The 26,332-nt window shown below is 37.1% G+C and overlaps 3 protein-coding genes across 3 annotated transcripts; all 3 read right to left on the bottom strand.

The window, feature by feature from the left end:
• Window positions 1-14,733: 14,733 nt before the first annotated feature.
• Window positions 14,734-15,612, bottom strand: LOC148587534 (uncharacterized). The gene is made up of 2 exons (XM_088512668.1): window positions 15,388-15,612; window positions 14,734-15,159 (listed from the first exon to the last, which is right to left on the bottom strand). The coding sequence occupies exons 1-2, from the start codon at window positions 15,610-15,612 to the stop codon at window positions 14,734-14,736; spliced, it is 651 nt and encodes a 216-aa protein (XP_088368794.1).
• A 6-nt stretch (window positions 15,613-15,618) lies between these two features.
• LOC148587533 (uncharacterized) lies at window positions 15,619-16,101 on the bottom strand. The gene has a single exon (XM_088512667.1). It carries the CDS (start codon window positions 16,099-16,101, stop codon window positions 15,619-15,621), a length of 483 nt encoding a protein of 160 aa, XP_088368793.1.
• A 2,245-nt stretch (window positions 16,102-18,346) lies between these two features.
• Window positions 18,347-19,717, bottom strand: LOC148587532 (uncharacterized). Its single transcript, XM_088512666.1, has 2 exons — window positions 19,208-19,717; window positions 18,347-19,084 (listed from the first exon to the last, which is right to left on the bottom strand). Exons 1-2 carry the CDS (start codon window positions 19,715-19,717, stop codon window positions 18,347-18,349), a joined length of 1,248 nt encoding a protein of 415 aa, XP_088368792.1.
• Window positions 19,718-26,332: the final 6,615 nt, after the last annotated feature.

Below are 26,332 nucleotides of genomic sequence, written 5' to 3'. Positions count from 1 at the left end.
TGAGTAGGGGTGCAAAGGAGGTTACGGTTAGCGGTTAGTGGCAATAACCGCTAACCGTAACCGCCCTAGCGGTTAGTAAATTTCACTAACCGCAACCGCTAACCGCCTAGCGGTTAACGGTTAGCGGTTAGTGGCCGGTTAGCGGTTAGTGAAATAGATAACCGCCCGCTAACCGCTTTTTTAAAATTTGACTTTTTTTTTTGGGCTTTTTTTTACCCTCATTTTTTTTTCTTGTATTTTTAATTCTTAGGCCCAATTGCTATAAATATTTGAATTGTCATTGGATCATATGATTAAGTGTTGATCTTATAAACTTACAAACAAACAAAAATACTTTAATTGTAGTTATAAGTAACACATTGTTTAATCCAATGTCAATTACTTAATTTGATATTATATGAATCACATTGTCATTGTCATTGTACATGAATAATTGATTAAGTATTGGAATTGTAATTGGATCATATAGTTAAATATTTATCTTATACATTTATATTATTCAATATGTATATAATATAACTATAAGCAATTATATATATATATATATAAAATTCAAAATTGTTCAAAATTGTTAATTTTCTTTTTTTTTTTCTTTCAAAAAATGGTTAAATTTCTTTTTCTAAAAAATGTTCAAAAAATACATTAATACTTCAATTGTGATTATAAGTAACACATTGTTGAATCTAATGTCAATTACTTAATTTGATATTATATAATCATATAGTCTCATTAAATTATATCATATGATTCATATGATTAATTATTTAAATTCTTATCATATTTACTTATAATCTTTTTTCTTTGAATTGAACTTAATATCTAATGGTAAATGGTAATGTTCAAACTCCTAAATCCTAAATTCCTAAAGTATCTAATAATGCTTTAATTAAATTGTAGACTTGTAGTTATAAGTAACATATTGTTTAATTCAATTGAATCAATTGTGATTATCATTGTACATGAATCATATGATTAACTTGTAGACTTATGACTTATGAGTTATGTCATATTATATATGTATTATTTATTATTATATAATCATATGATTTAATGATCAAGTCATCATGTGATATAATCATATCAATTATAGTGATAATATATAAATTACTAAAATTATAATGATAATACATTAATACTTAAATTATGTTTATAAGTAACACATTGGTCATTGTTTAATCCAATGTCAATTACTTAATTTGATATTATACGAATCATATCATCATTGTACATTAATAATATGATTCACTTGAAGTCTTGAATAAAGTATTTGAATTGTCATTGAATCATATGATTAACTATTGATATTATACATTTATATTATTCATATACATATGTAGACTTATATAGACTTATAGGTTTATAACATACATTGGAAATAAGTCTCTAGATATTTAATTGTTGTATTAGTATGAATTAGTATACTTATGAGTTATGTCATATTATATATGTATAATTTGTTATTATATAATCAAATGATTTAATAATCAATCTCATGTGATATAATCATATAAATTATAGTGATAATATATTAATACTCAAATTGTGATTTAATTATTTTTAAAAAAAAATTGTGATTTAATGATCAAGTGATTATATGATATAATCATATAAATTATAGTGATAATATATTAATACTCAAATTGTGATTTAATTATTTTTTTAAAAAAATTGTGATTTAATGATCAAGTGATTATGTTATATGTATAATTATAAAAATATATTATATAAAAAGGCGGTTAGCGGTTAGCGGTTACGGTTAGTAGACCCAATAACCGCTAACCGCTAACCGCTAGGCGGTTATGGCGGTTAGGCGGTTAGCGGTTAATGCGGTTAAACGGTTAGGCGGTTAGGCGGTTGGCGGTTATAGCGGTTAGCGGTTAGTGGGCGGTTAAAAACCGCCCGCCTTTGCACCCCTACATTTGAGAGGTTTTTGATTTGTAGCTTGGAGGCCCAAAGACAGTCATGGTTGGGCAGAAATTTCCAACCAAGTTTGGCAATGAGAGATTTGTTTATGTACTTCATTTGAGAGCGAGGTTCTTGGATTTTTCTTTGGGGAAACCCCATTATATATATATATATATATATAGTCAAGTCTATTGCATAGGGAAGAAGGCATAATAGAGGCTACAGCCTTAATGAGGGTAGATTTGCTAGCATGAGAAAGTGTCTTTGCCTTCCAACCAGATAACGAATTCCTCAAAGGTTGCCTTTTATTTTTGAGGGCTTGGAGGAGCTAATGAGCTAAAACTGAGTTGTCTTGAATAGAACGGCCAGGGACTAAGGCTGATTTGTTGGGGGGCAACGATTTGGGGAGGATGGATTTGAGACGGTTAGCAAGGATTTTTGTCATGATTTTGTAGGACACATTGCAAAGGCTTATAGTTATGAAGTGATGCAAAAGAAAAAGGTACCTGCTTGCTTTGGTACAAAGCCCTAGAAAGGTGTTGTTTTGCGCTCAGAGCAGAGTGCCACCTCTAAAAGCTCCAGATTGAGCTGGGAACATCTTGCTTGACAATGTGCCTTCATCAGATAAAGGGATGAGGATGAAGAGAAGCAACTTTTGTAGTGGGACTGAAAGCAAGCAAGCAACCATTGTTATTTTGTCAAAAATCCAAAGGCCTTCTCAGATTTTGATGAATTCAACCACGCTTATCCTTCTTCTGATGATGCTGGAGGTGTGGAAAAATTTAGGGCCTGTTTAGTTTGCGGAATAGACCCCTAGAATAAAATGGCTATTTTTTTGGAATAGTCATTCTTTTATTTGGTACGGGTCTATTCCTATGAATAATTATTCCCCTGAGAATCACTAATCTCTTACACACATGAATAACTATTCATTTAAAAAATGAGAGAAATAGCTATTCCTGAATGAATTAACAACTTTTTCCAAAAACCTAATGGCTTGTTTTTCCAATATAATCTGATATGGGTACATTATTACATACAATGGCTTGTTTAGAATATTGTTTATTTTACGACAACTAGCTTGCCTTTGCAAAACATACATGTCACTTTTATAGATTAGGTTGAAGGAAATTCCTCCAACCCAGTTTGGAGGAAAACTTTATCCTATTTCTCCCCCTACCTCTCGCACCCATTGTACGTGTTAGCTTTTATGTTGACAATTTCAATATCAAAACTAGTGTAGTTATAAGTATAATGATGCTTCTTTTAGTCGGCAGTTGCTCTTAATCTTTTTGTTGAAGAAGAAACAAAAATTGCTAAAGTCAAATGATCCCTATAGTCTTTGAAATGTTTTCATTCATTTAATATATTGTGGCCTTTTCAAAAGGTTCTTCACTTAATCGTACGAACACCAACCTTTCAAGTCTAGGTATTTTTTCCTACAAGTTACTTACTAAATAAACAACAACTATTTTGAAAAAATTTCCATTCAAATGAACTTTCTTCATGGAATGTCCTATGACACGGTATTTTGCATTGCATTATGTATTGAATCAACAAATTTAGGGTAAAAATATCATTCCCGCCAAAATTAAAAACACCTTAGTTTTTTTTTTTTTTTGGGACAATTTACTCTATGGCTCAATTGAAATGCCAATAAACTCTCTGCCATCAAAATTTTTTAACAGTCGTTAGTCTCAATCAAAACGCTCCGTTTCACCTCATTAAAATATTAATTTTTTATTAATTTAATTTTAAAATTTAAATCTAAAAATAAAAATAAAATTGAAGGGGTGCCACCCCTGGCCACCCCCCAACCCCTATGGGGTGGTTTGCCCACCCCTAGGGGTGGCCGCAACTCCCCATAGGCGCTGCCACCCCTGGTCACCTCTTCAATTTTTTTTATTTTTTTTTTAGATTTGAATTTTAAAATTAAATTAATAAAAAAATTAATATTTTAATGAGGTAAAACGGTGCGTTTTGATTGGGACTAACGACTGTTTAAAAATTTTGACGGTAGGGAGTTTATTAGCATTTCGATTGACCCATGTAGTAAATTGTCCAAAAAAAAAAAAAAAAAAAAAACCCTATGGAGTTTTTAATTTTGGCAGGTTGACTCAAGGACTTATGATATATTTACGCATAAATTTATTATCATCTTTTATTAAGTTGATTTAATATATTCTGTTCAAACGCCTCCTTACAGCTTACAAAAACTCTGTTCTTATTTTTGTAAAATTCATCTTTTCCATGAAAGCACGCGTTTTTCTGAAGTAACTTCATATATATTGTCTTTTCATAATTGAATAATATAATGATTAAATTCTAAATATTCTAACATGCATATTTATCCAACTTTTCAAATCAATATTTTCTTAAAGCTTTTGTATGAGTATCTTAATGTAATATGCAGTGGCAGAGCCAGACAATTCATATTGGGGGTGCCGTACGCCAAAATTTTTTTGGAGTCCTAAAAGTTTTTTCCACCCTAAAAATTGGTAATTCACACAATATATGCATCACAAAAAAATATCTATAAAAGTTCATAAATGTATACTTAAATTGATATATTAGAAACATAACATGTCGGCACTATATCAGAAAGACAGAAATACAAAAAAAAAAAAAAAAAAGTGCCTAGAACTGCACTTTACAGCTCTTAGAAGTACAAAATATCAAGTATCGAATCTAAATCGAAGCTTTGAGCAATTTCCCTTTCAATATAGAGAACAAAATTATTTGCAAAAAAAATCATCCTCCATTTTGTTGTAAAGTTATGTTTTAACAATTTTCATTGCTGAAAATGCTCGTTCGGTAGTTGTTATAGACACTTGAATAGTCAAAATAAGACGAATTAATATATCAATAAGATAGTTTGTCTTTGATTTTTCTGTCTTTGCCAATCCTTGGCATAATTCTACAATGGAAGACAAATTTTGTAATGTTGGATCAACAAGCACATATATCTCAAATTAATTTTGTCATACTTAGAAAAATCTAAGAGAATAATACTTCTCCGTAATCATACATATATCATCAATTTTAAATAATTTATAAGCATTTTTTGGATCCAAAGCTAAGTAAGTGTCAAAAGTTCCAAAGCTGACCAATGACTGCTACAAAATTAATTGGGTTGAGTTCTTCCTGGAAACCAATAAACAACTTGAAACCTTTTGTAGCGAAAGAGAATTTTTTGCCAACTGTTCCACTTTATTGGAGAAAATTACTAAAAACCTCTTCTTAGTGCTTTATATCCAAGAATATTTGTTTTCCATTTTCATTTTGCCTTCAAAAGATGTCTGAAACCTCACGTTAGGCTCAGATGGGGGTGCCGTGGGTAGGAAAAAAAAAAAAATTTAAATCTCACGGCACCCCCAAAGAGCAACGTGGCTCCGCCACTGGTAATATGTCATATGTCATGACTAGGGATCATTCACTCCACTTGTCCATTTGAATCTAATTTGTTTTGTAGGTTTTAGAATTTAACCCGTTTCGGTGTGTCAAAACTTAGAATATGTTTTTTCAATGTGTTCTCTGATGTCTTGTAATAGTTGGTTCTTTTAATTGCCTTTCTTGCATTTTTCATTGATGTGTTCTTTAGGTTTTTCACTCCGTAAACAAATCGTTGTTTTATGATTGTGATGTTCATGTTTTATGTTTTGTCCATTTAGTCGATAATATTGCCTGCTTATTGTGTTTGAGAATATTACATGATTCATATATTCTTTCAAGTTTCTTACTAGTCCAAATGTTTGGCTAAAAACTGTTTCAAAACCTTGAAATCCTAGCAAAAAGATATAACTTAACCCGAAAGTCACTTAACATTCATAGATCCAAAAGTCATAACTATTAAAAAACAATTATTTGAAATAATTTACTTTAGCAATATATTATCCTCTAGAATATATAACGTCTAAGCCTTACTCATCATTTTGATTAATTATACATCAAAATAAAAAGTTTTACAGTGGAAGAAAACCCATGGCTTGCAAATCTATTAGGAAACTTATGTCAATGATGAAGTTGATTATCCTTATTCTCCTAATAGTTCAAGCTAATGACCTCGCCCATATCTCTTTCTGTCCCTCTTCACCTCCTATCATGTTTCCTCATTTCTCCGACCTTGCCACTATCTCTTTTCCTCCCTCTCCACTGACCATCCACTATCATCACTCCTCCGAACTTGATACAGTTCAACCCACAATGAAGAGATGCATTCCAGATGTACTTAAATTTTGTCGAAAAAGAAACCTACCCAACAAATATCAATTTGAACGTTGTATTATAGATCGTCACTGGTCATGTGTTAGAAAGCAAGGCCTAAAACATACTACGGAGTCTAACCAGTGCATATCAGACTGCATACTCTTACTACGTCAAAGACCTATTGCACCTTGTTACTTAGAATGCTATAATAAACATTTCAAGAAGCACTCAAATGTCAACAATTCGCAGAATCCCTAGCATAAGGTTTGGTAAATATTTCTTAACTACTCTCTTTACTCTTTCCCTCTCTACAACTATTTGTTGGTCACCAAATTGATTGTCTACAATACAAAGATGGAAGTTATCTTGCGGCTTGTTTCTTAGAATGCTTATCAATCTTTTTATTTACCTTAATGAGGCTTTGGAAATTTTATATATTTCTAGCACATCAATAGATTGTTTATATCAATTATTTATTTCCATTCTTTACAAAATGTTGAACATTGTTTCTTCTATGTGAATCTTAACGTGTACTAAAACTTGACATCTCTAGATGTTTTCTAGAGAAAAATATTAAAAAAAAAAAAAAAAAAAAACCCTTGAACTAACCGTCGTTTTTGAAAGAGTCCTCTTAAGTTTAAAGTGTGCTAAAGTGGTACATCAAACTACCAAAGTGGGTAAAAAATGCCTATTTTTTATTATATTCCTATAATACCCTTATTCTCTTAAAAACTGAAATAATATATATATATATATATATATATATATATATATATATATAATAAAAACTTAAAAATTAACTTTTAAAAAAATAATTCAAGAAATTAATTTTTTAGTTTTATATATTTATATTTTTTTTATGAAGAGTGACACGTGTTTCAATTTTATTGGCGTTAACCTGACATCTAACAGAATTTGTCAAATGCTTAAACGAAATTTGACTCTAGAAACTAAATTATTTTTTTGGCATATCTCAGGGACCTCTAAGTTCACGTTCATACGATATGAAGCGATTTTTAATTAGGCCAACCACACAGTCAGATGCGATTTTTAATTTTGGCCAACTGCAATGACTAAATTTTTATTTATCCAAACAAAAAAAATCTTTTTCTTTTTTTTTTTCTGTTTAAAAAGTAGTTTAGTTTAGTTTTTTTATTTTAGTTTTTAAGAGAAGACGTGTATTATAGGAATATAATAATAATAATAATAATAATAATAAAAGTGTTATTTTGGCACATTTTGGTAGTTTGATGTAGGACTTTAGCACACTTTAAACTTTATGGAACTTTTTTAAAAATGGCTGTTAGTTGAGGGTTTTTTTTTAAAAAAAATGTTTTCATATTTTCTAACTTATAAGGAGCATTTAATAATTAACTTCAATACCTACAGTGTTATCCAACAAATTTTTTTTCATTATTATAACCATTTATTGTCTCTCTTTCTTATACTTACCAAAAAAAAATGTTAATTTAATTTTGTATTGTCTAGTTTTCTATGGTAAACATGTATAGATAAGCAAGTAATTACCAAATAGAGTAATTTAATTTGATTGGAGCACTAAAGATCTCAATTTAGTGAATTACAGTGGTAAAAGTCTTGAACATTAATAATCACCTTGTATAAGATTTTGAAAACTGAAATATATGAGTAATTTTAGAAGATCTACTTGTGTCCTACTAAGAATGATGCGGCTATTAAAATCACCATTGGGCTTGTGATTTATCATTATTGAATTTTGATTAAATGATGATTTTAATAACCACATCATTCTTAGTAGAATACAAGTAAAATACAAGTAGGCCTTAATTACTCGAAATATATGGTTGTAATTCTAATAACTCACTTCTTTGCTACTCCACTATTTGTTTAAACGTAAGTAGAAATACAAAACTATAGTACCAACATTTTTTTTTCTTAAACAAAAGTTATCTTTTTTGTTTACCTGAACTTTACGTATTCATTTTATCTCTCCCTCTTCCAACAATTACCATCTCATCTCACCCTTAATTAATAAAAGATCATTTTACTTTTTCTTTTTTTCCATGATTTTGTCTTGGTCAATATTTTCATTGCTCCTCACCAACATCAACATTGGTTCTTAGGGTACTACAATTTAGCTTTTTAATTTTTGATAATCCACACTAAACTTCCTTGTTGTTGCATGTTAAAGTGCAATTTTAGTTTTCTCATTAAAAACAAATGAGAAGGGAAACATGCAAGTCACATACCTTGTTATGTCAATCGTATTGCAATGTTCTCAAATAATTTTGGCTTCAACGTAAAGAATATTTTTCCAAAAGATATGCTACTAAATAAAGAAACATCACATTAAGAAATGAAACTTTGAGAAAATTAGAGATCTAATGATTAAAATGGACATGTCAAACAATCATTACTTGATGACTTTGGCTATTCAGTAACCATGCCTAGTGGTAGGAAGAAGCAGGGACGGAGGCAGAAAGTATAATGGGCAGGGGCCAAATCATAAATGAAAAAATAAATAAAAATAATAATAAAACCACCCCTTATATATATATTTGATTTTTTTTTTCAATTTTTGTTACTGATATTTTTTTAGTTGACTTAAAAAATCTTGAGTTAAGTTGAAAAATTTTGAGTTAAATTGAATATCAAATCAACAAAGAAATAATGAGAAAAAGTTAGAAAAAAAAAAAAAAAAAAAAAATAGGCTTCCTCTTACTCATTTTCAATAGTCTAGACTCACTAGAGTTCATGCACTTGTCGGTCACCATGTAATTCCTCTATCTCTCTCTATTAAACAATACATTTTTGTTATTTTGTTGTGGATCTTAAATATTAAAAATCTAATAAACCACGTATGTCTTTGGAGTAGACAAAAATAGTGACACTTGTCGGTTTAAAGGAGTGCAAGCCCTGATGATAAACGCTATAAGCTGATCAACCCTTAGGAGGAAACCCCTCTTCGTAAACAGATGCACGGCCATTGTTACTGCAGCAAACAGGTCTATGGTCTCCTGAAGAAGATGAAAAGCTCAACACTTATATCACCACCCAAAGACATGGAAGCTTGAGTTCTGTCCCAAGGCTTGCTCCTAATTGCTTCATCTCTCACTCTCTCTCTCTCTCTCTCTCTCGCTTGTGCAAACACTGAGTAGTTGAATTGCAGGCTTGCATATGTGTAGGAATTTTAATGGGCAAGGCCACAAAATGTATGGGTAGGGGCCAGCTAGAATGAAAATAATATTTGACCTTAAAAAAAAAAAAAAATTCTAACGAGTTGGGGGCCTTGGCCTATACCGGCCACCCCCAGCTCCGTCCCTGACGATAAGCGTGATAAGCTTTTACATTTTTTTGCTTGTTATTTGTTCATTAAGCAAAATTTTTAACTAATCGACCCTTCACATGAAATAACTCAAAGCATGTCTTCCCATGCTCTTTTCTAGTCACTGTATTCATTAAGCTACATTTCACACATAAAACCTTTTTAGACAGATTCATGTGGTGGCTTCTTAAGGAATGTACAGGAGCAAAAGTTTTTAGATAGCAGTTCTCAATTGTCCCTTCTTAAAGAAAAATATCAAGACATATAATTTGGCATATATATATATATGAAAACTCAAAAACAAAACACATAATATGATTATGCAACGATTATCCAATCTATGTAATTACATAGCTTCTTTGGGAGATTAATATCTTAAGTTAATCAAGTGTGTACCATTATATAAATTAAATGTGATTGCCATCGGTTTGGCCACACTTCTCTATCCTTTTTGGGAGAACATGTTATACTCTATGAAGTGAGGAGCACCTTCCATAGGGAGAATGTCCCATGGCAAAGGCGAGATGTCCATCACTCCATTCTTTATAGTGGATCTTAGATGGAGACCGCGAGAATCAAAAATAGATGATTCTCTTTCACTTGATGTTTCTAAGAATATGGGTTTTGACTACTTACCTCTATAATTGGAAATCCTATCCCAATTTTATAAGTGATCCTAACTTGTTAGGTTCTTTATCTTATTAGGCATAGGCTTCTTATTCATTAAAACAAGATTAATCCTGTAGGTGCACAGTTTTCCAGATGATGACGTGGCACGCCTGCCGAGCTTGAGTTGGACCAACAGCCGAACAATTTGACTGCACAATGAAGAAGAAAGAAGGATCGAAGTGACCGGGGGTGAGCACTCCGATGCCTAAGTCAGAATGGGAAAGGATATTAGAAACAACTACAGAGCTCAGATTATGAGAGTTGTGATTACCTTTGCTTTGACCATATGACTTGTATTTATAGGCATTGGAGGAAATTTGATTTCCCACTTATCAAGGAATCTTATCCCTTGATATCGGCTGAACAAACATTTGAATGAAAAGATCATGTTTGTTAGTTCTTCCATGATTTAAGCGACTTGAGATCAGAGGATCAACTTTGTAATCTTTTTAGATATCGGAGTTATTCCCTTTAGTGAGACTTACATGTCCTAAGTTATTCTCGGACTTTATGGTCTCGGCTAGGGGTTGCCTCGGATTGGTTGTCTCGGATCACATGAGTAGGTCTCGTCTCGGATCACCTGAGTAGGTCTCGGACTTGGGCCTCCTCTGGCTGGGCCCAAGGACTGCTCAATAAATGGTAGGCTAGTTCATGACCCAACAGTTACCCCCCAATTTCGAAGTTTGTAGAACTAAAGAAATTTCATGTCTTGATGGAATGAACCGAGGCCAGCTTTTCTTAAGAGAAATTCCGAGACAGTCAATGTCTTTCCGACTCTATCCCGGATTAATAAGGCGGCAAAATTTGAAATTTAAATTTCAGATTCAAAATTTAAATTTCAAATCTTGGAGGGTAAATTCAAATTCAAATTTCAAATATTCGAGGGAAAATTTGACTCTCGACATTCCAGGTGTCGGTTGAGATTCCGAGACCCTGTCGCTTCATTAATGCTGGCTTTTGAGTACCATACACGTGTCATCTGCAGGCGGCGTCGGTTGAGCTTCCGAGACCCCGTCGCTTCATTAAGGTTGGCTTTCAAGTACTTTACACGTGTCATCTGCAGGCGGCGTCGGTTGAGCTTCCGAGGCCCTGTTGCTTCTTGGCATATTTAATGCCCCAGCTATCGAGTTGTGTTCCTTTAAATAGGCTGTTAGCACCTTATTCTATTCATTCTTCTTTCGTCTCTTGGTAACATAATCCAAAACCTGCTTTTTCTTTCTAGCTTCTTTTCCTTTTGCTTCCCCTTTCCTTAAAATAACCTATCATCATGTCTGGCGACGAAGGATCAGGTTCTGATGGTCTCGGAGGTAACACTTATCCAGCCTACTGGCGGTCGGAATTAACTAAGGCTGATGAAGCTAGAATCCGAGAGGAATGTTTCATTCCCAGATCAGTGAAACTTCGATTTGATGAAGAGCAAATGGGCGCTATCGTGCGTGCTGACGCACATGAGGTTTGCTTATACAAGACCATGCTTCGTTCGGGTTTCCGACTGCCTTTCCCAAGGGTAGTGAGAGAGCTACTGAGTCTCATAAATCTGGCTCCACACCAGATTGTACCAAATGGCTGGAGAGTCCTCTATGCCTATATTTTGCTCTGGCCACTGGCCCTTGGACCAGGCCATTACCTTTCTGCCAGAGAATTTTTGTGGTTCTATCGGCTTCCGAAGAACCCAAAGTGTGAGGGTTTATACAACTTCCAGTCTCGACGAGGGAAGTTTATACATATCGATGGCAAATATTCCAGTAATCACTGGTGGAAAGCTAAATATTTCTTCGCCATTGGTCAGTGGGAATTTCACCTTACTGAAATTGCTGAAGGTCCAAGGGTGCCACGGGAGACGAGTGTCCCTGCCAGAAATGCTCCCAAGGAACCGACTCTTAATGAGGACGAACTGAAACGTGTAGACAAAATCGCAGCATGGGCTCGGAGACATGAAAGCTCGATGTTCTACACTAAGTTAATGGAAACTTTTTCTGAAGGAAAGGGTATCGAGGACTTTGATGGAGGCGCTGGCGAAAAAAGAAAGAGACTTGCCTCCGTGGTCGTCCGAGACCCAAGCCTTGCCGCCTCGGGTCCTCCAGCTGCCAACACCGGAGGCGCTACGCCCCGGAAATCTCGTCTCGAGAAAGGCAAGGGCAAAATGGTTGAACAGCCCAAGCAGAAAAATATCCCCCTTCAAACAGGCGGGGCTTTAAAAATACGTAGGGATCCAGTCCCACCTATGGTTCCCCAGTTTCGGACTACTGGCCCTTTAAAAATGGATGCCAAGGCTAAAAAGCCTAGCACTCCTCCTCGGGCAACCAGAGTTTTGAAGTTGGTTGATGAGCCTGAGGACTTGGAGGTCCCTCAGCCGGAAAAAAAGAAACCGAAGAAGGTGGCTGAAATGAAAGTGCAAGACCAGCTTGCTAACTTTCTGGCTGCCAGGAGAAAGGCGGGTCCTAAGCCCGTGGTCAGATCTACTGCGAAAGTCGAGGCCTTCCTCGCTAACGAGCCCATCTCGGCTCGGCCGCTAAACGCTACACCTCTCGGCTCCGCGGGAGCCGCTGCAGATAATGCTATCCCTATTCGGTCCCTGTCATTCCAGCCTCTTGGTTCAAACATCCAACACATTTTGGATGACATAGAACTGGAGGAAAACTCCGAGGCCTCAGTAGGGATGGTTCAGGAGGGAACCAAGGAGCATACTGCCACGGTTCAGGAGGAAGGAGTAAGGCCGTTATCACCCATCGCTGAAGTCGAGCGCATGGATCAGGCTTCAAAGCCTGTTGAGGCCTGTCAGCCGACACCTTCCAATGCTAAGAAGGCCTCTGCTGCCAAGACGGCTTTTAGTGCCGAGAAGGCCTCTGCGGTAAGTGCCGAGACCTCCTCTTCTTCCGAGGCGCTTGTGAGACCAGAGGGGGTAGATTGGACAGTCAGCGGACCCCTTGCTACGTTTGGTGGTGACCTGAAGGGCAATCCTTTCCAGGCATTAGTAGATTTGATTCCTCATGAGGGTCTCATAATGGAACGTGACACCTCTGCTCAGGGCATGACCGAGCAAATGCTCTTCAACCAACTCGTCGTAAGTTTTCTGACTTTACCTTGGTTTGTTTTCCCTAATATGCATATACTAACTGAATTTTTCTCATAGGGTTTCATGAGGTCGTTGATACTGTACTGTTATTTTCGGAAGACAGTACAGTGTTCAGCTTCAGAGATAAGTCACCTTAAAGATAAGGTCACTAAATTGGAAGCCAAGAATGCGGAACTAACGAAAGTCACTGTGGCGCAAGACGAGGAGCTGTTAATCTCAGGCCAGGAGCAGTCTAAATTGCTGGCTGAGACCTCTGAGGCTGCCGCGGCTCGGGCAAGGGCTGAATCAAAGGTTAACGATCTGCTGACTGAAATTGAAGGCCTCCGAATTGAAATGAACCGCCTGCAAGAGGATAACTCTATTGTTAAGGAGGACTTCAATCAGTTGGAAGAAACACTTGCAGGGGTCTCGGACCAGCTGAAATTGGCCCAAAATGAGGTCTCGGATTTGAAGACTTTGGTGGCCAAGACGAATGAAGCCAAGGTGGTGGCCGAGGAGAAGCTCAAATTCTTCAAAGGAAAATACGCCCAAGTAAAGGCTCAGCTGAAGGAGGCTAAAACCCGAGCTGCCGACTACTTACGTCAACTGTCCTTTGCCTCGTGGGTTCAGAATTCTGCCTGGGCCGACGGGCTCATCCTTGGCTTTGAAAGTTTTCGAGCATAGGCTAAGGACTCGACTCGGATGATAGATCTTGACAAGGTGAAAGTCGAAGACATCCCTTGTTTGGATACAGCCATGGCACAACTGGTAAACCTGGGTCAAGAACAAATACCTGATGCAGCAGGAATAAAAGAATTCTTCTACGATCCCTTTTCGGATCAACAGCGTCGAGGCACTGAATCTGCTCCTGATGATGCCCATTCTGCCGAGTCCATCTCTGCCGAGGTCCCTGATGTTACCCCTAAGGAAAGATGATGTAATACCATTTGTACATACCTCAAGTTTCTTTGTTAATGAAATGAGTTTTTGGTGTTTGTATGAGTCTCGGGATAACTTTTATTTATTCGTTGCTTAAGGTAGTTAGGAATTTATAATTGTATTTCTCCGAGTTATATCTTGGAAATTTCAAATTATCCTTTGTTATGCTACCTCGTGATATTTGATTGCTACTTCGAGTTAGGTCTCGGAGAGTTTGGTTGCTACTCCAAGTTTAGGTCTCGGAGAGTTTGATTGCTACTCCGAGTTAGGTCTCGGAGAGTTTGATTGTTACTCTGAGTTTAGGTCTCGGAGAGTTTGATTGCTACTCCGAGTTAGGTCTCGGAGAGTTTGATTGCTACTCCAAGTTTAGGTCTCGGTTATGTTATGCTAAGAGAATGCTCCTTTCGGTTGCATCATTTTAGGACTCGGAAGAGCCTTTTCAGCCGTCTTCTCCGAGTCTAATAATTTAACTTGTACATATGTATCTTATATGCTGCATAACTCCGAGATACTTTTATTCATTGAAATGAAAATAATGAAATGACAAATAAATCACATATCACTGCATTTAGACATAATATTTTTTAAGGTGCTCAGCGTTCCAAGGCCTCGGTAGAGCCTTACCTTTTGAATCCTCCAAGTGGTATGCTCCTGCTCATTTGCATTCAACCACCTTATAAGGTCCTTCCCAATTAGGAGCCAGTTTTCCCTCGGTTGGGTCTTTGGTTGCGAGAGTAGCTTTACGTAGGACCATATCTCCAACTTTGAAGGTTCGAGGCTTGACCTTCTTGTTGAAATACCGAGTCACTCTTGCCTGATATACTGCCATAGCCACTTGGGCTTGATCCCGCTTCTCTAGTAGCAAGTCTAAGTGCATTTGTAAACCCTCGTTATTAGTCTCGGATTGGAAGGTCTCTACGCGATAGCTGCCTGAGCCTACCTCGGCTGGAATGACTGCCTTAGTTCCGAATGCTAAGGCATATGGTGTCTCTTCGGTTGAAACTCTCTTGGTTGTTCGATATGCCCATAATACTTCTGGAAGGTCTTCTGCCCAGTTTCCTTTCCGATCATTCAGCTTCTTCTTTAAGATTTTAAAAATTGTTTTGTTGGTAGCCTCTACCTACCCATTTGCCTGGGGGTGCCCTAGGGACGAGTAATAGTTTCTTATTTGTAGCTGGGCACACCAGGCTCGGAATGACTCGCAGTCAAACTGCTTGCCATTATCTGTGATAAAAGCATGGGGAATGCCATACCGACATACGATATTCTTCCATAAAAATTGGTCTATTGCCTTAGCTGTGATATTTACCAAGGTTTCAACCTCTGCCCACTTGGTGAAATAGTCTACAGCAACAACTGCGAACCGTACACCTCCCCTGCTCCGAGGCAATGGTCCTACTATATCTACCCCCCATTGGGAGAAGGGCCAAGGTGAAGATATTGCACTCAGGTCTTCAGGAGGTTGATGAGTGATATTCGCGAATCGCTGGCACTTGTCACAATTTCTGACTATATTCGCTGAGTCTCGACTCATGTTGGGTCAATAGAAACCCGCTCGGACTGCTTTATGTGCCAGTATTCTGGCTCCAGAATGGTTTCCACAAATTCCTTCATGGATCTCTTTAAGGATATAATCTCCTTCCTCTTCTGAAACGCATTTTAATAGTGGCAACATGAAACCCCTCTTGTAAAGGATTCCATTTATCATTGTAAACCTTTCTGCCCTTATCTTCAACCGGGTAGCAAGCTTTTTATCTGAGGGAAGTACTCCTCTTTCCAGGTATTCCACGATTTCCAGTTGCCAATTAGGTATGGTCTCGGCTGTCGAGACCGACACCGTCTCGGTAACTGATGATTGTGGAAAAATTTGGATAGGAATCTCGGCTTCAATCTCTTCACTGGCTGTTGAGGCTATTCGGGCCAACTGGTCCGCTCTTTCATTCTCTGGTCTCGGAATTTTCACAATGCTAAACTTCTTCAATAAAGCTTGCAAATCCTGCACCTTAGATAAGTATAACTTCATCTTGTCTCCCTTGGCTACAAATTCCCCTCGGATGTGCCTACAACGACTTGGGAGTCACTTCGTATTTCCACAAATTCGGCTCCCATTTCAAGAGCTAAACCGACTCCTGCCAAAACTGCCTCGTATTCAGCCTCGTTATTTGTGGTCTTGAACTTCAACTTCAATGAACTACATAATTCTTCCCCATCGGGAGTAATCATTACTATCCCAGCTCCACCATGCTTCTTTGTAGATGATCCATCTACGTAGATTACCCAGGTCTCATCACTTGGCCAGCTGGTGACGTCTGGCAAATTAGTGAATTCTGCCAGAAAATCAGCCAGTGCCTGGCCCTTGAGAGAATTCCGAGATAGAAACTCAATGTCGAATTCTCCTAGTTCAATAGCCCAATTGGCTAATCTTCCCAAAAGATCTAGCTTTCTTAGTACTTTCTTTAGAGGGTATTCAGTCAATACCCTGATAGTATGAGCTTGGAAGTAAGGTCGGAGCTTCCTGGATGCTATAACCAAGGCGAAAGCCAGTTTTTCCATTTGGGGATACCTTTCTTCAGCGCCTCTCAAAGCCCTACTTGTGAAGTATACAGGCTTTTGAACTCCTTCTTCTTCTCGGATTAATGCAGCACTGACAGCCGTTTGGGACACGGCTAAATACAAATATAGTACCTCCCAGGTATTGTCTGGCTCAGCAAAGGCGGGCTCATCAGGTATTCTTTTAGCTGTCCGAAGGCTTCTTCGCATTCGTCTGTCCATTCAAAGGCCTTTCGCAAGACTTTGAAAAATGGAAGACACTTATCGGTTGATCGTGAAATGAACCGATTTAGTGCCGCTATCCTTTCTGTCAATTGCTAGAGCTGTTTCAAGTTTCTCGGAGATTGCATATCCAAGACAGCTTCTATCTTTTCAGGATTTGCCTCTATTCTTCGGCTGGACACCATGTAACCGAGGAACTTTCCTGATGAAACTCCGAATGCACACTTTGAGGGATTCAACTTCATCCCATACTTCTTCAAGGTTGCGAATGTCTCTTGCAAGTCGTGTATGTGGTCCCGTGGCAGCACACTCTTGACTAGCATGTCATCAACGTATACTTCCATATTGCGTCTAATCTGGTCTCGGAACATCTTGTTTACCAGCCTCTGGTATGTTGCCCCTGCATTCTTCAAACCGAAGGGCATGACTTTATAACAATACAGGCCTCGGTCAGTTATGAATGCAGTTTTCTCACGGTCTTCTGGATGCATGTATATCTGGTTGTAACCAGAGAAGGCGTCCATGAAGCTGAGTAAGCCATACCCAGCTGTTGAGTCTACCAATGCATCAATGCGAGGTAATGGAAAACTATCTTTTGGGCAGGCTTTATTGAGGTCAGTGAAATCCACGCACATCCTCCACTTCCCATTGGACATTTTGACCAATACTACATTGGCCAACCAATCGGGATAATATACTTCTTCGATGAAACGAGCCTTGAGAAGTCTCTCCACTTCTTCTACTATGGCCACATTCCGTTCAGGGGCAAATTTTCTTCTTTTTTGCTTCACCGGTTTCACACTTGGATCCACATTTAGCTGGTGGAGGATGTCTTCAGGATCAATTCCTGGCATATCTTCATGAGTCCACGCAAAAACTTCTAAATTCCTTCTTAGGAAGATGATGAGGTCGTCACGGATTCTGGGATTGAGCTGCATCCAAATCTTCAAAATCTTGTCTCCACTCACTACCACATCCTTTAGAGGTTCAGCTGGTTCTCCCTTTGTTATTCCCACCTACTGTACTAATTACAATAGGAGTCGGATCCGAGACCCTCTTGAGAGACGTATTGTAACATCTTCTCGCCTGGGTCTGATCCCCCTTCACTTCTCCGACTCCTTCTTCCGTCGGGAACTTCATCATCAAATGGTATGTTGAAGTTACGGCCTTTAACTTCTTCAAAGCAGGTCTTCCAATAATGGCATTGTAGGCACCTGGTCGGTCAATAACCAGAAAATCTACCATCATAGTTTTCTGCTTAGGTGTTGTCCCTACTGTTACAGGGAGTGAAATAAGACCAATCGGTTGGACCTGCTCTCCTGCAAATCCAACCAGGGGAGAGCTAAATGGTGTGATCCTATCACGGTCGATACCCATTTGTTTAAAAACTGGCCAGTACAGTATATCAGCCGAGCTTCCATTGTCCACCAAAATTCTGTGGATCATATGGTTGGCCACTATCACTGTTATGACTAGCAGATCATCATGGGGCTGCATTACCCCCTAGTGTCTTCTTCAGAGAAAGAAAGGACCACTGAATCCTTTTTTGCAACTTTGGACGGTCTTTGTACTGTAAAGACTTCCTCGGTCTGTGTCTTCTTAGCATGGGCTTTCCTGGCCGAATTAGACTGTCCTCCACCAGCTATTCCTCCGACAATAGTATTGATTTCTCCTACCACTCCTTGACCCCGAGGGGGCCTCGGATCTTCTCTGGGACCATCATCCCGACCACGTCTTGGCTCTCGTCCTTCTACGTCTCGGTTGGCATCCAACAGAAGGGGCTGTTGGTGGACCGCGTCTCGGTTCCTCTCTCCTGCTAGGAATCTTACTAACCTTCCATTTCTAATGAAAGTTTCGATTTCCTGGCACAAGGTTATACAGTCTTCCGTCAAATGCCCGTGATCATTATGGTACTCGCAGAACTTCGTCCAATCTCGCTTCCTTGGATCACCCCGCAACTTACTTGGCCACCTGAAAGCTGGGTCTCTTCTGATTTCCATAAACACTTCGTTGACCCTAGTAATCAAAGGTGTGAATCTTCGATCTTCACGCCTTCGGGGTTCCGTCTTTGGGACTGATGGCACAGTCTTCTTTACTACTCTCTTCTGAAACCTTTCTTCCTTCGGAGCAGATGCTATAGGTGGCTCCTTTTTGGCATCCTCCTCCTTTTTGGCGTCCTCCTTCTCCCGGTCTTCTTCCTCCTGACCTTTTGTGAGAGCTTTAATCATTTCCTCCTGATTAATATACTCCTCTGTCTTAGCAATAAACTCAGGAAGAGTTATTTATGTCGAACTCTTTGATACTTCAGCCATTAGAGGCCCGTTTGGCCTGACCCCATGCCATAATGCGGATAATACCGTTTGATCCCCCAGGTTATCCACTAACAATTTTTCTTTATTGAACCTATGCATGAAATCCTTCAGGCTTTCTTCCTTCCCTTGACGCAATGACAGTAAGCAAGCCGAGTGCTTCCTCCTCTTCTTGGTAGCCAGGAATTGGCTTAAAAAAAGACTTCCAAGTTCTTTGAAACTGTCTATTGACTTGGCAGGCAATCTGGCAAACCAATCCTGAGCAACTCCTTCCAAAGTGAGAGGAAAGGTTCTACATGCTATTTCATCCGGAAACCTATGAAGGGAAAAGTGAACACAGACGCTTTCCATATGTTCAGAAGGGTCGCCACTACCGTTAAACTCCTTGACGCGAGGCATCTTGAAGTTTTCAGGCAGAGGGAAACTTAACACTCGATCAGTGAAAGGTAGGTCGGTATTATCCATAAACCCCGAAGTAGGAGTTTTTCCATCCTTTTCAGCCAACTTGCGAGTTAGTTCTTCGTACTTCTTCTTTAAATCTTCCATGTCAGCACTCATCTGGGCCTCATTTCGCCCTTGAAATTGCTCCCTTTGAGGCCTAGTATGCTGAGACCTCTTTGGGTTCTACTGCTCACGATGCTCCTCATTCTGGACGGTAGTATGATGGCTATCTTGGACTGAACTTGCTTCCTCATCGCGATGAGAACTTGCAGTTTGCTTCCCATCGCAAATCTCCCTTCGCCTTTCCCTCTCACGCCGTTCTTCACGCCTTCGTGCTCGCTCTTGGTCCCTCTGGCTATTACGGCCCTCAGCAGCTGTGAGCCTTACAGCCAGGTCTTCATTCTGCTTTTTCAGAGCCTTCATGGATTCAGACATCTGCTTCATGAATTCGGCTAGATCGGATGGTGGTGGTGCGTTGGAGGCTGCAGCCGTGGAACGGGTAGTCACCATTTTGGATTAATAGAGAACTGATGAAAATCGAAGTTCCCACAGGCGGCGCCAAACTGTAGGTGCACAGTTTTCCAGATGATGACGTGGCATGCCTGCCGAGCTTGAGTTGGACCAACAACCGAACAATTTGACTGCACAACAAAGAAGAAAGAAGGATCGAAGTGACCGGGGGTGAGCCGGCGTGAGCACTCCGATGCCTAAGTCAGAATGGGAAAGGATATTAGAAACAACTACAGAGCTCAGATTATGAGAGTTATGATTACCTTTGCTTTGACCATATGACTTGTATTTATAGGCATTGGAGGAAATTTGATTTCCCACTTATCAAGGAATCTTATCCCTTGATATCGACTGAACAAACATTTGAATGAAAAGATCATGTTTGTTAGTTCTTCCATGATTTAAGCGACTTGAGATCAGAGGATCAACTTTGTAATCTTTTTAGATATCGGAGTTATTCCCTTTAGTGAGACTTACATGTCCTGAGTAATTCTCGGACTTTATGGTCTCGGCTAGGGGTTGCCTCGGATTGGTGGTCTCAGATCACATGAGTAGGTCTCGTCTCGGATCACCTGAGTAGGTCTCGGACTTGGGCCTCCTCTGGCTGGGCCCAAGGACTGCTCAATAAATCGTAGGCTAGTTCATGACCCAACAAATCCAATCATTTTTCCAACATAGAAGCCCTAATTTATATGACATAGTTAACCCTTCAATGTTAGGGCATTATCCTTTTCCGGGGAACTTTGTCATATATTAGGTGCTAGGAGTTAAAACCTCTCACTCCTTATTTAAGGAAAAATTCAAACCCCAAAACTTTCCACAGATAGAAACCTTTTATCCAAATAGACATTGTTGACCCTAAGCATGTCAATTTAATTCCCATTGGAATCATATCAAGGTTTATAGAGTTCCAACTCCCAAACCAATCCTTATTTATAATTTTCCTTAATTATTATTCTTAAACATCAAACTCCAACTAGTTTGGAATTTATTGTGTTTGAGTAATCATAATTCCATTGGAAAATTATCATTAACCAAATTATTCTTGGAAAAAAGAGATCCTAAAATATTGGGCTAAGAATTTTTTAATCTTTACTATTAGGGCTTATGGATTAGACTTAAGGTTTGGGAAAACCCTACATAATCCAAGGCACAACTGCCCCTAGGTATAAGAGGTCTAGGTAATGCACTCCATGAGTGGCGGCTAGTCATCACTACAAGGGATACCTTAGTCATGGGTTGGACCCATGGCTAATACCCATCAAGGTGCAAACAAGGGTTGGACCCATGGTTCACCTTTTGCTTAGTTATGAATTAAATTCATATCTTAGCATGCAGTGATTAAATCACCATGCAACCAATCATCAAAAATAATGAAGGAAAACACATCTCATTGATTCCAAGCTCTTTTCTAATCAATGACAACATGCAACCATGCACTCAAAAATCAAGATCAATTGATTTCATCTTTATGTGTTTTATTTCAAGAACTTGAATATAATTCAAAATTCTTCTTAAAACACATCCCAACGATTTGTAACTTATTTTATTTTGATTGCAAACATGTTATATACATTTCATAACATATTTTATAATCAAAGAAATTTCTTTCTTTGATCAAGCATCAAAAAGAAAATCTTTTACAAATCAATGCATGTAATATTAATTCAAAATTCCAGATTTGGTTCGTATTGAAAAACTTATTGAAACGTGTTGAAGAAAAAATCAAAACACTGTTTTGACTTTTCCAATGCGACAACCAACATCTTTATATGCGAAATCAATTGCTACTTTAATTTTTAAGCACTCACAAATCATGCTAAAAATTCAAGTTAAAATAGTTGTTGCAAGAATTCCGAAAATTCCAGATCCGTTGACTAATGAAAAACAAACCAAAACTCTTTCGATATAAATCGAAATACGAATTTGTTCGAACCATTGCGTCAACCACAGATTTTTAAAGTCGAAACAAGTGCCCAATAAATTTTAGGACTTGTCAAGACTTCCCAAAAAAATTCGTAATAAATTATATATAAAATACCATACATGCTCCATTTGACTTGAAACATTCCAGATCGTAACCTTACTTGTTCATAAACATGTTTTATGGTTTGAAACCATCAATCAAAAATCTATAGCCTTTTGGAAAAACCAAAGCCAAAACAATCTAAACCATGTTTTCTTCAAGATGGCTCTAGTACGTACCAGTTGTTGCATGGGCAGAGGGAAGGGGGGTCGAGGGGGTCAAATGCCCCCCTCAGCCCCCAAAATTTTCTTTTCCCTCCGATAGAAATTTTCCTCCGCCCCTTGTTGTCCACCCTCAATAACTTCTCAGGGGACAAAAAATTTTCACAGCACTGGGATTCAGTATTTGACAACTTCGAATTTTACTTTTTTTCGTTTCATCGCTATTTGTGTAATTGTGTATGTGTTTCAGATTTTCAGAGGTTTGAGAAATGCTATGAGTACTAACTTTTTTACTAACATATGGGTACTAACATGATATTGAGCTTATTCATTGGAGATGATCAAACTAATTATTAAAGAAAAATGCTATGAATACCAATAAATAAGTTCCACATCATATTAGTACTCATGTGTTAGTAAAATAATTAGTACCCCTAGCATTTATCAATACTGTGAGAACCACGAGTCCACAAAAATTCCAAATGTTGAACTTACTCAACCAACTTTTTTTAATTTTTTGTTTTCGGAAATCAACTAAACCGATCTAAAATGGAATCAAATTGTAATAAGAAATAGGGGAAAATCCATGTATTTCCCTCAAACTACTACCCAATTGACAATTTCCTCCCAAACTTTTAATTGTGACAATGTCCCCCCCCCCCCAAAAAAAAAAACTACCAAAAATTGTCAATGTTTTCCCCAATGACGAAACTACTCTTAGTAAAATAAAAACAAAAAATACTTAAACTTCTAGGAAAAACCTAAAACTAAAAAATAAAATTAAAAATTCCAAAAGGTGGCACATTTAAAATTATGAAAAAATAAAATCATTTTTATAAGAAAAGAATTAATTTTTTTTTTTTTTTTGTTATAAAAATTGAAAAATTTTGTTTTGTTTTCTAAATTTTTTAAATAAAAATTTCTTTTAAAAAAAATTAAAAATTTTTGTTTTAAAAAAATCGTTCTTTTTAATTTAAAATTTTTTGTTTTTTATTTTTTAAAATAAAAAATAATATTTTTTATTTATTTATTTTTTGAATTTATAGGGGTATTTTTGTCTTATTGAGAAATATATAGGAGCATTTTTATGTTTTTGCTAGCCTTAAGGAGGACATTGACAATGTTTTGAAAGTTTGCAAAGACATTGTCACAATTGAAAGTTTGGGAAGACTTTGTCAATTGGGTGGTAATTTGAGGGGGTATGTCGACTTTACCCAAAGAAATAACTAAGAAATAATATAAATAATTTGTTTGTTATTTGGACACTTACAAAATAAAAAATAAAAAATAAAAAAAAGAATATTAAATCATTTAGACATAAATAATACTTTACTATTTTTAAAATAAAGAAATGCTAGAAACTACTATTTTTTATTTTAACTGACACATCAATATTATGAGATAGTTGTAAGATAAAAGTGTGGTATAAAACATTAGTTTTATGAAAATATTTTCTACTCTTTTTAAAATAATAATAATAATAATCTCTTTTTCGAAAAGTTTGAGATATGTAATCAAATTGTACACTGATTTATTTTTAAACAATAAAGAATCTATGTAACCTCTTATATTTAGATTGCTCAATTAAATTTATTGTTTATATATGTAACATCCCGATATTTCTCTTCTTTTATCTTGTAAATAAATTGAATGTTATGCTGAAATAATCTTACACAACGAAAAATCTGAAATTTATCAATACAAAACAATACTCTTAAAAATATTTTTCTTTATATAAAATACCCACAATTATGCCGAACAAGGCATTTATACAAATCTATCTGACTGAATAAACTCTAGACAAACTTCACCAACTTAAAATCTCTGTACATCTCAAATATGAAGCTCTAATCACAACTGTATAATTACATTGACTTTCCATTCCTGCAGGCACTACAAAAACTGTAAAGTAATGAGTCAATTGATTCACGATAATATAAATCATTGTTGAAGCAATTATATTAAAAGGCCAGACATTTAATAAAACTACAAAGATCTATATTATTGAATATCAATATCATTCTTAGTAAGTAAGAATACTTACAGTGGATTACATGAATGGATCATCAAAGGTAATTACTTGTTGAAACCCATTCTGCTTCACACAGTCTCTTTCTTTCAATATCTCTCACTGTCTCCAAAAACTCCTTCTCAATCTCTGATTCTCTGTCTCCATCTTTCTTTGAATTATCTTAGTCTCACTGCCTCTTCCTCTAACTCTGCCTCTTACCATCTCTCTACTAGCTCTCTCTCTCTCTCTCTCTCGTGTTCTTTCTTTCTTGCAGCGCTTTGTCCGCCATTTCTCTCTCTGTTTTATGTAAACACTTTCAGAATGAAGAAAGACCGAGTAAAAAGTGGAAGAAGGAAGAATATGTGGAAGAGAAGGGACGGGAGTGGTGAAATTTGTAAAGGGGAAGGGTTATATTTATAGGAAAAACCAAATACTATTCTACCTTCCATTTACAATTCTACCTTCCTTTTACTATTCCACCCACCAATATTATTTAGGGCTGGCAAAACAAGTACCTGACACGACCCGATTACGACCTGCGCGTACCTGTGACATGATTAGCTTATACACAAACACGACCCGTTTAGCTAAACGAGTAACCGGGTCTGACACGATTATAACACAGAAATAGTCGAGTAACCCAACATGACTCGTTTAACCCGTTTACAATAACCGGGTCATATCGGGAAGACACGACACGACACGACCGGTTCTCTTAACAGGTAAACCGACCCGCGCCGACCTGCTAAAAACCCTAAACCCTAAATTTTTTAAAAAAAAAAATAAATTTGTAATAATAATTAGGGCTGACAATTTTGACACGACTCACGAACTTGACACGAACACGACACGAAAAGACAGGTATTAGATTTGGCCTTATCGAATTCGGGTCTTAATCGGGTCTACCCATTTAAGACCCAGTTAATTTCGTGTCTGGCGGGTCGACCCGCCAGACTCGGTCACTGTTCGGGTCTAATGGATACCCGTCAAACCCAATTACTGTTCGGGTCTGGCGGGTACTAACCAGGTCTGACCGGTACCTGCTAGACCCGAATAGTAACCGGGTTTGACGGGTACCCACCAGACCCGGTTAAAAAAAAAAAAAAAATGAGCATATTTGTAGTGTTTCATAATTCATATATTTGATTATATGGGATGGATCATAGATCCTTCAAGCCTTCAAGTGGACAACATCGGGCATAATGGCCCATGGGAACCTAATTTGTAATGAATCTAATGATGATGTAGTTTTGAGTTTTGTTTCTTTTTTCTTTATTATTTTGTTTTTGTTAGCTTTTTTATTATTATTATTATTACCTTTTTCTTTATTGCTATGATGGAAATGTCGTGGGAAATCCAATTTGATCCATATTCATTTCATATATACACCATTATATATATATATATATATATATATATATATATATATATATATATATATATATATATATATATATATTTGTGTGTGTGCGTGTGTGTGCGTGTGAAAGTTAATATGAACAATAAAACAGAGAACATCTAGATTGGTCATCATAGCAAAGTAGTCTCCTTAAAGAAAAACTAAAATCATTATTGCATTACATGGAATTATGGAAATGGACTATCTAATATTCTAAGATGTGTAGGGTTGAAAATTGCTAATTTTGTGAATGTTTTTATTAACAATTGTATTGGTATTCATGCAATATTATTACAATTTTTTTAAAAAAAAAATAAATAAAATTAGGGTTTAGGGTTTTTAGAAGGACGGGTCGGGTTACCTATTAAGAGAATGGGTCGTGTCTACCCGATATGACCCGGTTATTGTAAACGGGTCGTGTCGAGTTACCCAACTATTTCCGTGTTATAATTGTGTCTAAGGCTATTAAGTGAGCGAAGCGTCTCGTGAGCAAGCTCGGGCTTGGCTTGCATAAGCTTAACTCGAATATTAAATAAAGCGTTTTGTGAACACGAATCCTGGCTCGAATATTAAATGAAGCTAGCTCGGCTCGACTCGGCTAAACTCGTGAGCAGCTCGTATAAGG

This window comes from Corylus avellana, chromosome 2, assembly GCF_965113065.1.
Source record: "Corylus avellana chromosome 2, dhCorAvel1.hap1.2, whole genome shotgun sequence".
NCBI classification, from domain to species: Eukaryota; Viridiplantae; Streptophyta; class Magnoliopsida; order Fagales; family Betulaceae; genus Corylus; species Corylus avellana.
Note: the sequence above shows the minus strand (reverse complement) of the source record. Positions and strands in the feature narration are given on the sequence as shown.